Below are 15,516 nucleotides of genomic sequence, written 5' to 3' on the forward strand. Positions count from 1 at the left end.
TATAGCTGTAGATATGTGCGCGCGTAGGTATGTAGGACTGTTTTAAACTGACTTTTTAAATGGTTTAAAAGGTTTGAACTGTAGTTCTACTTTTTCCTTTATGTTTTATAAATATAGCTATATAAACATAATTATATAAATATAATAAGTTTATATAACTTATAAGCTTCTATGTTACTAAGGTTTTTACTGGCTCATAACCAGCTATGATAGTATTGGGAATATTTCTGTTTGTCTTTTAAATTGTTATGTACTGGTCAAAGGCCGTAATAATAAACTGACTGACTGTGTATATATATAGATGTATATAGGGGTGTGTGTATGTATATGGTGTGTGTGTGTATATATATGTTTAGATTTGTGTGTGTATATATGTGTATAAATGTGCATGTGTGTATATATGTATAGATGTGTGTGTGTGTGTGTATATACATATATATATATGTGTGTGTGTGTGTGTGTGTATATATGCTTAGATGCCTGTGTGTGTATATGTGTATAGATGTGTGTGTATATGTGTGTGTGTAAAAGGTTTTGCTTTTGTAAAACTCAGTGATTGCTGTGTTGACCACTTTTGCAGAGGAACATGCCAAAAAAAGGGCATTGTCTCCATGTGCCTTGCAGGATAAGGGCATGTTTCAAAGTTAAGTACTTGTGTGGCTGTAGCTCTCTGCGCCCTCCCTGTGAGTAAGGCCCACTAAACTCAAACGAAGTGACCTCAGTGATCACAGTTAGGAGCGGGCTGTAGATCTCACTGACTGTTTACTGTTCTATCGACATTAGTGGGCCAGCAGGATCCTATGCAGGTTTGCTAAAAGTAAGAAACACAGAGTTCAGTGAGACCTTTTCCCTAATAAGCATGTGAAGGAGTGTGTAGTGCAATCCTATTCATGCTTTCTCAGAAATTGCTTTCACTAAACTCAGTGTGTGTAGGACTGCAACTTTAAATTCATTTATCTAAGGCATGACCCTATTAAAATTAGCAGCAATAAATGCAATAAAATAATTGCAGCTACAACAAATGTAATTTCAGGATTGGGGTGATAAACATACTTGGAGTTCAAAATGAAAAATCCAAATACCATTTCTATACTTAGTGTCAGGTGGCCAGCTGATCCACTCTCCACACACACTATTGGCAGTGTAGTGCTTTATTAGAGATATGAATGCTGTAGGTTCCAGAGCTTTAGTTAGGACTGAGGAAATGTGCAGGAAATTACAAGATATAGGTAAAACCGTAAAATTCCACATCCATACACGTCACCTCTACCTCTGGCGTTACTGTGGCAACACAGACAGATATATGGTGCCCTATCTAGGCTAGGATGGCAGAGAAAGGTACTCCAAGGTCAGTCTCAGGGGAAATTGACTTGGGGTGCCTCTTCAGGAAAATTACAGCGTCTACTCCCAAGCACTCTAAGAACACACACTCCCCCCCCCCCCGAATTCAAAATGACAAGCAAAGGTAACAAGAAACAGAGTTCAAAGAAATAGAAAGTTAGCATAGTTAGCTTGAGCTAACCTAATATGTTTTTCTTACTTGTCTCTTATAGAGAACCTCATTATTTTTTACCTTCATCTCTGAGCTATAAGGCTGGCAAGTGGGCTAGTGACTTGCCTAGGTCTGCGGAATGAATAAAGGTGCTGCTTCAAGAGAGGTCTGAATTTAGCTGATTAGCCAGTGCACAGTCACAAAGGATAGTCTCAATTTTCTGTCTTTTTAAAAACTTTTCCAAAATAGTTTCGTCTCCTCTTTTGCTGTCAAAACCATGATCTGACGAGGATTGTTGGTGGCTACCGGTTCCTAGTCTGCTGCCCCACAGTGCTGATAATATTTTGTCTCTAATCTTCAGTTGCCTCAGGCACCTAAAAAAAGTAAATGAAGTGTGGGGAAGGTTATTTCCCATTTAGATGTACATTTGCAGTGCTGGATTTTAGTGCTGTATAGTAATTGTAAGTACAGATGTGCAAGGTAGTGGCTGTTAACAGAAGAATTGATCTGTCATTCAGTAATATAATTAACATAGTGGTGTTTTTGTGTGTGTTTGAATCACAGTCTCTGTTACTGCAGTAATCCTTAAAATACTGTGCCTCTCCCCAGCAACGTTAGCGTTTTGTGTATGTTGCAGATTCCTACTGTGATTGCGAGAACAGTGGCTTGCTTACGACTTATTAATAAATCCATGGCCATAATGAGATTTAAACTGGAGGCCTTCAGATTCACACTCTTAAACACTACACTAAACCAAGTCCCAATAGTAAACATGTATGTGGGGGAGGGGGAATTGATTTTTGCAAATACATTTGAAAATCAACTTTCATAGGGTTGGATCCAACCTTTGAGCACCGAAAAAGCCTATTCTGAGAATCATGCAGCCTACATGGACAAAAGCCATGTAGGACAGGGGCTGTAGTCAGGCAAAGACTGGGTGAGATTGAGTGAAAAAGCCATCTGCATGCAAGCATGGGGAAGAAGCCTTTCCTGTACTGTCTCTCACTCCTATCCTAGCAAGAGCTGATGGCTTCACTTTTAGAAGAAGAAGAAGAAGAGAAGAGATTGGATTTATACCCCGCCCTTCACTACCCAAAGGTGTCTCAGAGCGGCTTACAAACTCCTTCCCCTCCCCACAACAGACACCCTGTGAGGTGGGTGGGGCTGAGAGAGCTCTTGACAGAAACTGCTCTTTTTCAAGGACAGTGTGCCAAAGCTTGTGACTGACCCAAGGTCACATCAGCAGGTGCAAGTGGAGGAGTGGGGAATCAAACCCGGTTCTCCCAGATTAGAGTCCGCGCACTTAACCACTACACCAAACTGGCTGGAGAGAAGTAGGTCCAAATCTAGACTCAGAGCACCACATTCTGTTTTTATGAATCTTTGACAAAGTGGCAGGGCTCCAGGGTAAGTTTGGGAAGAAATTTGAGATTTGGATTTAGTAGAAAAAGAGTTAGTTTATTCCACTCAAACTGTGTTAAAGTTGCCCCAATAGTACTAGAGTACAAATATAACACTAAACACTAGAGCAGCTACAACACATGTATGTATCCCAGCACCCATACACAGTTGTTTGATGTGTAAACTTGAGAGAGATGGGGTGTGGGGAGGGGGAGGAAGCAGAGAGCTGTATAACCTCTCCTCATAAGTTTCTTTTTGGGGAATCATCTGTCGTGGTTCCAAGCATCCTAATAGCTGACAGTCCAAGCTGACCTCAGACCAACACAAAGCAGGAAGTTGTGAGATGTTGGAGTCTGAGCAGGACCCAAACAAAAATTGAAGTAAAAGTCAAAAGTAGGAGTCTGGGAAAAACTGTCTGGAAGAGGCCACACAAGTAGGGATGGAACACAGCAAGGGAACCAAACCTCAGGGTGTGCAACAGATGGGGTAAGATGGGGGCTATTGCTGTTCCAAGTATATGAGAAGAGAAATTGTGGAACAGAGCATTTGCTTTTCAAAGGCTTGGGGAGGGTAAGAGTTCAGGAGCTCAGAGCTAGACTTGTGTATGCAGTGGAGGGAGTTCTTGGGTTATAGGAACTTTTTCAAATGAGTAAAGAGAGCAGTGCTTGTGGGAGGAAAGAGGTTAGTGAGAGGCGGAATTGGTTCTATATCTGAGAATCAAGTGAGGAGAGACACTAATTATTAAAGTCTTACGTGTTGTTTATAAAGGTTGGTGCTGTTGGGATCTCTTTCGTTAGACAGGAGTGTGGCAGGACAACAGGGCACTTGTGATAAGAAGTACTTTGACTGAGGTCTAAGAGTTTTCATTGCATGATTGGGTCAGTTTCTGCAGCTACATATTTTGTACTGGGTGGCCTGATCTATGTAGATCTATGTAAAACAGAACACTAAATACAAGTTGTCTAATGTTTTGTTTTATTGCACATTACTAAACTGAAAAATAAGTGATATAAGTACACAACTGGTTTTATTCCAGCATTTTGCTCACTTTTCCAGCATTCTGGCAAGAGAGCATAGATTATTTCTCAGTGAATACTTGGTGGTGGGGGATACCATTGCAATTTTTTCTCTTATCTGCATAACTAAAAAAGGTTAGAGATTTCTTTCTTAAAAATGAATACTGAGGGAAGGGACCAAGAATATCCCTGATGAGAACCAGCCCTTTCACCTCTAACTGTGTCTGTTGTGCTGGGAAGTGGATGACTTTGCCCCACTGAAGAGGAAACCTTCAGGTAAGTTCCAGTATTTCATTTCATGCGATTTAAGGTGATTGCTCAAGTAGCTCCTCATCCCTTCCCAATCATATCTAATAGCACATGTTACTCTAGCTGTACAGGTCAAAATTCTGCTGTCTGGGGGGCACCAAAATAGTAATTTTTAATGTCTGTGCCTTATTATGTAGATGAGTCCATGTTCCTTAAAGGATTACCAATTGAACAAATAAAGCAATAAGAAAAGTAAGAGGGAGAACTTTTAAAGAAATCATGATATATAGGCTAATGGTCTAGTGTAGATAAAGGTAAATGTAAAGGTAAAGATTCCCTTGCTCGAAAGCCAGTCGAATCCGACTCTAGGGTTTCAGTACTCATCACCGTTTCAAAGCCGAAGAGCCAGCGCTGTCCGAAGACGTTTCCGTGGTCATGTGGCCGGCATGACTAAACACCAAGGCGCACAGAACGCTGTTACCTTCCCACCGAAGTGGTACCTATTTATCTGCTTGCAATTTCTTGCTTTTGAACTGCTAGGTTGGCAGGAGCTGGGACTAGAGATAGGAGCTCACTTCGTCATTCGAACTGCTGAACTACCGACCTTCCACAGCCTGCAGTTCAGCGTCTTAACCACTTGAGCCACCGCAGCTCCACCGCAGTAATCACAGTGTAGATTACTGTGTTAAAATATCCTAAAACTTTAATTGTCTATTTTGTGTGTTTTACTCTTTTTGTTAGCCGCCCCGAGCCAGCCCTGGCTGGGAGGGCAGGGTATAAATCTGAAAATAAATAAATAAAATAAAAGCAATGATTTTTATGATCATCAAGTACTGATGAGCCTAAAATGGGCGATAAATATGAATACGGAAGTGTCTATTGAAACCTGGGAATATTTGTGGAAAAATTCTATTAAGATATCGCCTTGTACCAATGTTAGAGAGAATTGTTATAAAATGATGTATAGGTGGTACATGACTCCGAAAAAAATTGCAAATATGAACCAGAATATGTCAAATAAGTGTTGGAAATGTAAAAGCCATGAAGGCTCATTTTACCACATGTGGTGGACTTGTGAGAAAGCAGTTGACTTTTGGACAAAAGTCCACAAAGAAATGCAAAAAATTCTGAAATGCTCTTTTAAAAAGGCACCGGAAATTCTGCTTTTAGGATTGAAAATGGAAGAAGTCAATACAACTAAAAAGACCTTATTCTGGTACTTAATCACAACAGCGAGAATGATTTATGCACAATTTTGGAAAACAGAGAAGAGTGATACATGTTGCTCGAATTTATCTTAGGCAGTATTCTTGTCTCCTTGAGAACCTTTTGTATGTCCATAGACTTTGGACCTCCTGCCAAGTCATGGGTTTCTAAACCACTTTGAAAACTGTTTTTCTGGAGGGGATGTGAAAACTTTTTCAGCGCCTGTAGTTTTCAGTACTCTAGTTAGCTTTTCAGTTTTATTGCCATCATCTAATTTTATAGGGACTTAAACTTTACCTTTTTATAATCTCATCCACTGCACAAAATATTTTCATGGTTTGTTTTGTTCTGTCCTCTGAAACCTGTATAAATTTTTAAAGGGAGTGGTTGTAATTTTATTTTTATTTTATCGTCCATGAAACCTATGCCTTTTTATGTTGCTTTGTGTAAGGGAACTCAGCTTTCCATTAAGGAAACTAATTTCTATTTAGAAACTAATTCTGTGGTGTTAAAGCTAAATCACAAAATCACCTTGCATTTGACTGAAAAAAATAGGGAAATGAGCATCAGAATATCCTCAAAATTGTGAAGAAAAGCTTGAACCTTTGGTTCAATAAGTACAAAAATCTCAGCTGAATAAGTACAAAAATCTCAGCTGATGAGATTTCTGTGGATGGGACTAAATATAGCATTCAACATAGGGCTTCTGTCAAATGCTGCAAGTCCATGTTGAATTCACCTTTTCTGTGTAACATACCTGTGGTGCTTCCATGCCTCCTCCAGCAGCAGTTAGCTATCTATAGTAGGGGAACTGCAAAGCATGACAATATAACGCCTGCTTCATTCCTACACATGCGCTGATGAGATGGAGCACCTGTCCTCCCCAGCCTCTGTTTTCTACTGCTTAGACTACAAGTAGTTACTAATCTACAACTGATCTACATTAAGTGGTTTTGAGAATGTACTTTCTCACCCCTAACTCTCGTTCCTTGTATTCCCTTTCTGTTGTGCTCCCCAGTCGACTCCTTGTCATGAAAAAATTAGGATTTTCTAACACACCCTTTGATAAGAATAGATGATGCAAATTGAGTGAGCCATTTTGTCAGCTTGCATTACTTATTCATCAGAATTAAATTTGTTTGACACTGAAGAACACAGCCATGCTTGGATGGCTAGACAGCATCCTTCCTTTCAGGATTTTTTTCCTTTGAGCAAAGTTGCATATTGAAGTACTAAAATGCTTTCCAACACTATTGGTCATAGTCGATATTATTTTAAAATGTGACATGTGGAGCAGATGTGCTTGTCAGAAAAGCAATTTATAGATATTTTATATAAATGCAAGTATTCTGAAAAATATATCCAGCGACTTACATAGAGCATGATCTGATACAGCATGTTTGTTTTAGACTTAAATGTTTTAGACTTAAAATTTCCACCACCTGAGAAGAGGCAAATGAGAATTTTATTTAAATGTCTTTATGGCACCATCTAACATGCCAAAAGTTTGTCTTTCTTTGAATGTGCTCATTGCTAATTAGATCCTCTCAGTGCCTCTGATCTACCAGTCCAAACCAAGTGTCTTGTTAGGTTTTAATAATCAGTGTTGGTTTTGCATTTCAGGTTTTTGGCTGAGTCTTAGATGGTGTTTTTTGTTTGGTCTGATACTGTAATCGCTTTATGACTGATCATAATCTGTCTTCAGCACAGGCAGCATGGTCATAATGTATAAATAAACAAAGAAGTGGCACATTCTGCCACTAGAAATGAGATATGGTTTTAAATCAGGTGTTTGATTTTCTGTGATACTGAATAGGTCTATTAATATCAATTTCTAATACAATTCCATTTGAACATATTCTTATTTTGACTACATAATACCTTGGATATCCATTTTTACTTGCGAAAGTTTATATTGTTGCTGTCCTGGCAAAATGGCACTGTCATTTTTTTCTGTTTTGTCCATTAACTGGTTTTCATAATTAAATTCCTTTATCATATCTCTTTGAATGGTTGCATTGTAAATAGGAATGAAGATGCCATGTGAATAACTGTGTTCAAAGTCTCTTTGAAATATGTCTTCAGTGCTATTTTTGTTTAAGCATTTGTATACATTTTGGGGGGTTGTTTGGGTTGGGGGAGGGTTGAACTTCCAAGATGAGTTCCCTGCACAAAACTAAATGTCCTAATGATCCAGTGTTGGGTGCAGGTGTCATTAAAATCAATAGAACTTTAAAATATTTGCTTTCATTTTGAAGTACTGCGGGTATAATGAACTGTACTTAATGAAGGTATTGTGTTAGTCTATAATGGACATGATTTTTCACTTGATGTGCATTTTTATGGGCATCGATGTTTTACTAGGTTCATGGCTATCTTTCTGTGGAAATGGATATTTTTCTACACTGTTGTCCTGGGTACGGCAACCTGCTTTGTCTCTGGGGTTTGGGGATCATTGAGAACAGCATGACGTGGGCTGCAGTGGGAGTGGCAGTCATTGGGAATCTAATGCAAATGGAACGAAGCATAGGATCCAGCTGTTGAGAAAATCCTGAGTTTCAACTAAAGTAGCTTTTTTTGTGCCTTCAGTTATGGTATTTGGATATCTACATCTGTAAAATATGTAAAAATACATCTGTACATATCTACATCTGTAAAAACATGATGAAATCGGGAGATGAGGTAGTGGTTGCCCCAGTTGCTGCTAGACGTCTTCTAATGTTTTCAGTAGTCTCTTTGACTCCTTAGTTTAGTTAAGGAGTATGGGAAAATGAAACAAGTAGTCAGACAACTAAAGCATAAGTGGAGAAAGACTCACAATGAATACTGCCAAAATGTGGATTAGTGGTGACTATTTTGTGGCAGTAATGGAAACATCACATTTCTCTGCCACAGTTGCATCTGTGCAAGAGTTGTTTGTCTGAGGATGGGGACACCTTCTTTGAGGGCCCATAGAATTGGACCAACTTGTCCAATCTTTTTGAAACTTGGGAGGGTCTTTTGAGTAGAGGCACCAGAAGCTATGCTGAAAATTCAGTGCTTCTGCCTCTAAAAACAGACCTCCACATACCCCCGGCTAAATTCCCCATTATAGCCTATGAGGATCATTGACTATAATGGTCCCCGTGGGCTATAATGGAGCCAAAGGCATTTAAAGGTGTCACAGTCCTTTTAAATGTGTTTGTGAAGCTGCATCTTTGCCTGGAACAGCATTTAAAGGAAGTGCACTCTCTTTAAACACTGTTTAACTATTCTGTTTTCCTGGATAATCCCGAATTTTGGGGGATTATCCAGGATTGGCTATGCTCGATACAGCCCCCCTCTGTATCTCACTGAAAGAATAACTGATAAATACCACCTTTTTTGGTGTAGTGGTTAGGAGCTTGGTGTAGTAGTTAGGAGCGCAGACTCTAATCTGGGAGAACCGGGTTTGATTCCCCACTTCTCCACATGCAACTGCTGGTGTGACTTTGGGTTAGTCATAAATTCTCTCAGAGCTGTTCTCTCAAGGGCAGTTCTCAAGAGAGAGCCCCAGCTACCTCACAGGGTGTCTGTTGTGGGGAGGGAAAGGGATTGTAAGCCACTCTGAGACTCCTTCGGGTAGTGAAGGGTAGGGTATAAATCCAATCTCTTCTCTCTTTCTGTTCTTCTGCTCAGATAGAACCAAATATACACCCCTACTGCGAATGTTGTATTGTGTTGGTTCGCTCTCACTTGTATATAGTCTTGTCAAAATTAGGCTTTGTGAATTACTTTCTGCAGTGAACTCAATTTAAACATTTCTTTGGTATATCCTTGCTCTTGTATTTCACAGTCTCCATTAAAACATACATACACACTGTAATAATTATCAACAATGTTGTTGTGTATTGTCAGTATTTAGCAGTAATGGTAAGGTTTACCTTTACTTTCTGACGCAGTTATGCCTTTCTATAGTGACTAGATGTAATGAATATTCTGATGCTATATCAGATTTTTAATGTAGGGGGATGATTTGGCAGGAATGATCGGGCTGTCTGGAGTATTGCTCGTGTGTTACAGATTTTTGAATTTTAAAGGGCCATGTTTCATCTTAACATTTGGTTGTATAATTCATTTGTCGTATGGTCAGCAAGGATAATTATCTGATTAAAATATGATGGTGCCCATGTGAATATATTTCTGTAGATCCAAACTATAAATCTGAACTTGAGTTTGTGCCTTCAGTTTACAGATGGCACTTGAACTTTCCTTGTAGGTGAAACATTTAAAATAATTGAAGGATGTTCCAGAGTGGGAACATTGTTGTTTAGAAGGTTTCCATATGAACTGGAGGCCATGAATTTTAAAGCTGATGTTATTTTATAAGAAAGCAAGAAATGAATTGGTTGGATAAATTCATAGGGGATAGCTGAATTGATAGCTGTGACCCATCACAGACAGATAGAGCCTCCATGACAGAGGTAGTATTGTACTGAATGCCAGGCGTTGGTGCCAAATGGGACTTTGGAATCATAGTCCTGCCCTGCATTAGTAAGTTTTCAGAAGCATCAGGGTCGCTTTTAGAAATGGGATGGTGGATTGGATGGTTCTTGGTCTGACCCAGCAGGAAATTTGTCTTTTTATGTTGCATTTTGTAATGACCATGATGAACTTCACTTGAACTGAACACATTTTGCACAGGATTAAATCTAGTTTGCCCCCCCCCCACTGCCTAAATCAAAATTATACTTGTGTGCTCTGATGCTACAAATGTTTGTGTGTATTACAGGTGAACTGGCAAGATGTGGAGCAACAAACAAAACGAGGTGCCTTTACAAAATCCAAGGTCCTCCCTCAACAGGGATTCCATCAGAGGTATGTGTTTCATTTGTTGTATCCTGAGTTTGTAAACTGCTTTGCCAGATTCCTTAAAAATTGGCAGCATGGCATGTGTCTGTGTCATGCAGCTTGCTGTGTGTGGAACAGTAGTTTCCAATTCTGTGTTGGAACACAGATGGCTAATAGTGCAGAGAAAGCTTTCCAGACCACAGGATGCTGGATTTCTTTATTTGCCTTCAGGTTGGCTTTTGCAAACTTCTCAGCAGATATTGCACAGAATGGTATTAATGTACAATTCTAATCACAGTTCTTTTAGAAGGGAATGGCATCACTTTTAATTGTTGTTCTGTGGCTTGTGGCAAAATCATTTTTAAAGCTGTCTGCATCTTCTAGAAGAAAACAAGCTATTTCCGATGCTTGTTTGTTTATTGTCTGCTTTTCTCACTGACACTCAAAGTGGACTATATAATGTAAGTCAATACAATCTGTACGATGAGGAGGCATCTAATAAACTATGTAATAGGATTAGGATTGCGGAAATCTGAAACAAGGCTGAAGTATTAAGCCTGTATTAATGCAAGCAATGGTATCACATAAGTAGAAATATAATGTAGTGGCAGCAAGATAAAACATATGAATTTTCTTAGATTTTTATTGCTCTTTTTTGTTGCAAATTGGTTTTCAGAGCAGCTCGTAGGACTCTGAATCCCAAGTATTCCTTGGGATTCTCAGCTGAGCTGGATCCAGGCACAATAAAGCATTGACTGATCATGTCCTACCTTTCTGGCCACATCAGTGGTATGAGACATTAAAACCTTCTTGCAGAAGCACATATTTTGACTGCCTAATTAAGAACTTTTACATCTTTTTAACATCTTTTTTTTTAAATCAGCATCTTTTTAAAATTACCTGAACAGTTTTAAGTTTGAGGGCCACTGCTTCATATACTGTCTTCATATGAAAGTGCATTTTGATGCAGATATGATGCAGAAAGCATTTGCAGTAATTTACAAAGTGTAATTTGTCCCATGTAAAAAGGATGAGCTTTTGATAGCTTTTTTTCTTCTTGAAAATAGGCATTTTCTGTTCAGATGAAAAAGCCTAGTAATTAATGGAGCAAATAAATGCATACTGTAACTAGTACAAACTATTTAAAAATAGCCATGCAAAATATTTGTCATAGAAGTGATCTTTGAATTTAAGAGGGAACTTGTTTGGAATTCTTTCTGCAGACTTAACTACAGCATGGGATGCTTTTTCGCAGACTAAAGCAGCGGTAAGTACTAAAATATGTGAAAGCTCATGACAGTCATATTGGGATGTACTCTTTCCCGATAGTTCTAAAATTATTAAAGGAAAAATTATAATTTTTCAGAGTGTCTTGGCAGCATTCAAGGACAGTGGAAAGTTCTGATTTGTGTCTTTCGGCAGTACAGAATTTCCGTTTATTGGAAAACTTCACTCACATTCCTGCCATTGTGAACTGCAGATAACACATCAGGAAAAGACTACCCACAAATGCATGCATGTATATGCACACGCACGCACACAATGCCACATTTAAAACTATTATGTCCCTTTCAGTTCAAACACCCCAGTCCTGTGCCCTGTCATTCTGATATCAGTCATGAATAAGTGTCCTTATTTGGACTGACGGTGCAGGAACCACTCCTGGGGGTAGAAAGGAGTGCAGTTTTATCAATATCTGCCATATCTCTCACTGTAAAGGTACCATACCAAGAAGAGTTGTGTTTCACTGGATAAGGTATTGAACTGAAGCTGTGGAAAGTAGTAATGTATCCATTTTTTAAAAAGCTTTCAATATTTCTTTTGTATAAACCTGATCTGGCTTTAGATAACTTTGTTTTAGTTTTTCATTTCCCAAACACATTTTCACCTATAACTCCCTCCCCCAATCTAATTTGAGTAGCATTTCCTAGGAGTATCCTTCTCACCCAAAGGAATCTTTTTGCCACATTTCAGGTAGATAGAAAAGCAAGGGTCCCCATTTTTATGTACAGTTAAAATTATCACTTGCTGAGGGGCAAAATGCAGGCAGGACAGAAATAATATGTAAATAAAATGCCAATGGGGAGACAACATATTTAGCAGGAAGGCAGGGTCATTAATTTACCGGTCTAGTTGAGATCCTGGGAGGGCAGGTTACAGTTTGTGGCGCTACCAGTAAACCCGTCTGTCTTCTGCATGAGGTGGGGGGGTGTCTTCGTCTAGGATGTCCTTCTCTCTCTTATAAATGAGCCCCTGCATTTCACATCTAAAGCAGGGAGGGGGAATCACAAGAGCAGAGTATATTGAAAACAGGAGCTAAGCTCCTTTGTGTCTTACTGTGCTGTACTTCAGTCATTTGAGTACTTTTTTCCGTAGCCTGGTTTGCTTCTAATATCAAGCCTGGCTGGGAGAAAAATCTCAAGAAAATGGAGAGAAGGGGCAGGGTGGGAGAGACACACAAGGAGATGAAAGATTTAGAAGTCCCTCCCCAATGTGCATGTACCCCTAAACAGTCTTCTTAACCCAATTCAATCCCATCCTGTCTTGAAGTTTAAAAAAGCCCACGGGAGGAAATCTCACTGCATTACATGCGGCTTGATTGTGAGGTAGATGCCAGTCTGTGCAAGGCTGAACAAAGGATGGTGAAAGAGTTCTCAGCCCAACTCTGCTCTGTTTCACTTGAAGATTTTCCAGCCACCCATGGTGCAGATCACACAATTTATAACACAGTGGTTTGTATGCTGTTTGCTTATGTACGCAAGAAGAGTTTTGAGTTTTTAATATGTGTTTTTAACTAACTTTAATTGTGTGTTTTATATATACATTAAAACCATAGCTGCGACACATTGAAAACAAGTTGGAAGTAGCTCCTACCAGCACAGCTATGTTAGATTCTGTCATGGATGCCAAGAAGCCATCTGCCAGTACTACCAGGAAAATAAGTAGAAAAGGTATGTATTACAAGTGTGAAGAATCCTTCCTCACAAATAGGTTTGTGGACAGTTGTTACTTCAAATTGAATTGCTGATTGGGCAGTATCTATACCTTTCATCGTACAGATGAAATGGTTGAGTGTAGGAGCCAATACTCCTATTATGAATCATCATAATATCCTGCAACAGGAAGCACATCTCCTTTGAATCTTTTCTTGTGTGGTTTCTGTTTGGGTGCTGATTGTAGTGATATTTGGCAGCATCGTAGAAACAAGGATAAAATATAATTTCAGGAAATTCTTTCCAGTCCTTTCTGTTTTTCTTTATCAGTGTTGCCATTATTATCAGTGTTATATAATCGTAAAATGGTTAGCCCCTGTATGAATGACAAAAGCAACACAAGAGGACCTCCTACTGAGAAAGCAGAAGTTTTTACCTACTCAAGGATTCCCCAGATAGGCAGAAAAATAAGACTTGTATTGAGAATCTTAGAAACAAAGCAGGGAGACGGGAAACTAGGCTTCCCAAGCCCCTGAGAGCTTATAGAATCTTGGAAGCAGGATATCTGAGACTTCCAAGTTTTTATCTCCTCTTTTAAATTATTCTTTATTAAAATGGCAGGCTCCTTTGCCAGTCGCTAGAACAGGGGTTTGGGGCTGGCTTTCATTGGGGGTATGGGTGAAATAAGCAACTTGCTGCTCACTAGTGGCCCCCACCCCTTTGGGGATCTTTAGTGCAAAGGTCAGAGTTAGCATTTTTGGAGGTGCCATGTCCAGATCCTTTTTCAGGGTATAGGGCAATTTCACCATAGCCTGTGATAATGATCGTGGTGGTGGTGGCGGTGAAGAATAAATTGATCACCTTCAAACCCAGCAGAAATGCTAGGGGGAAATTGCCTAACAGTTTCGAAAAAGGCGGCTGAGGGGACCCATATTTTTCCACGACTGCAAAGTTTACTCTAGAGTCTTTGGTGAAGGACCATGTCAAAAACCGTTTAGAAGTTCAGTTAATGTTTGTTGTTGGATTATCCTTATCCACGTGCTTCTCTGCCTTGTTGAAAAATGCCAAAAATGTTGGAGAGGCAGGATTTTCCTTTGCAGAGGCTACACCGATTTTCACCCAGCAGCCCTTGTTCCTCTTTGTGCTTAGGAATTCTGTTTTTAATAACAGTTTCTCCTGATCTACCTGGAACAGAAGTTAGACTTGCTTGTGTGTGTGCGCGTGTGTGTCAAGTGCTATCAAGTTGCTTCAGACCTATGGCAACCCTATGAATTAATGTTCTCCAAAACCTCCTGTCACTAACAGTCTTGCTCAAGTCTTGTGAAATGCAGACCATTGCTCCCTTGCTTGAGTCAATCCATCTCATGTTGGGTCTTCCTCTTTTCCTGCTGCCTTCCACTTTTCCGAGCATGATTGTCTTTTCCAGTAACTCTTGTTAAGCCATTAAGGTGTTAGGCTTACTGGCCTGTGATTACCCAGATCCACTCTGTGCCTTTTCTTAAAAATCAGCGTAACATTCCACCTTCCAGCAGGACTGATTTTAGTGACAAATTTTAGCAACAAGTTACATGTACTGGTTAGAAGATCAGCAGTTTCAGATTCAAGCTCCTTTTGGGTGCGTGCCCTCTGAAGCTGGAGACAGACTAGCTTGTCATTTTCCTTGTAGTCCTACAGTTTCATCTCTCATCACCTCAATTTGACTCAGTTGCTGAGACTCCTTTCCTGAAAACTTTGGTTCCAATGTGAATACATCCCCCCCCCCAATTTTCCATGATGAAAACAGATGTAAAGAAATCCAGTTTCTCCAGCATCTCCCCCACTTTCCTTACACAACCTTTTCAACTCCTTTGTCATCTAGCAGCCCAAATTGAGGGTCATATGGGAAAGCTTGGCCACCTGAGATGAGTAAGAGTTTATAGAATCCTGGAGGGGAAGATTCTTATGTCTGCAGAGGAAATACCCCTTTTGACAGCAAGTGCCCGTCAGCTGAGGCAGTGTCTGACAGACAGTTGTCAAAAGAAGCTTTTGGGTCCCCAGCAGAGGAGCTTTAAGAATTTTGCCAGAACCCAGATGCAGGAAAGCCCTTGTCAGCCCATATTGCAAAGATCCCATTCTTTGTCTGCCTCTTCTATGACTGGTGGTAGTGTGATGGGGCCTCTGTGGTTGCAGCGCCACAATTATGGGATGTCTTCCCTTTTGAGGCACATCTGGCACCTTCACTTTATGACTTTTTAGGACGGTAATAAATGTATTGCTTCTATCAAGCTTTTAGGTTGGCTTAGGCTTGGCCGTCTTGGAGATCTGAAATCCCTCCCCTTCCTTTTGATAACTATTCTTCCAGAGTTCCAAAATACTGACAAAACTGTGCGTCTTTAATTCTGAATACTGTCGCTACATCAATTGCATTAAT

The 15,516-nt window shown here is 39.7% G+C and overlaps 1 protein-coding gene across 1 annotated transcript in view; it reads left to right on the top strand.

Annotated features, from left to right (window-relative positions):
- Positions 1–15,516, top strand: part of LOC107124102 (centrosome-associated protein 350-like) — a 79,247-nt gene that overhangs the window by 6,015 nt on the left and 57,716 nt on the right. Inside the window, exons 2-4 of the mRNA XM_015427490.1 lie at positions 10,115–10,200; positions 11,397–11,440; positions 13,010–13,124. Coding sequence (XP_015282976.1) covers positions 10,128–10,200; positions 11,397–11,440; positions 13,010–13,124 — 232 coding nt within the window. The 5' untranslated portion in view covers positions 10,115–10,127. The remainder of the gene's footprint in view (positions 1–10,114; positions 10,201–11,396; positions 11,441–13,009; positions 13,125–15,516) is intronic.

This window comes from Gekko japonicus, unplaced genomic scaffold (assembly GCF_001447785.1).
Source record: "Gekko japonicus isolate JY-2015 unplaced genomic scaffold, Gekko_japonicus_V1.1 scaffold3860, whole genome shotgun sequence".
Classification (NCBI taxonomy): domain Eukaryota; kingdom Metazoa; phylum Chordata; class Lepidosauria; order Squamata; family Gekkonidae; genus Gekko; species Gekko japonicus.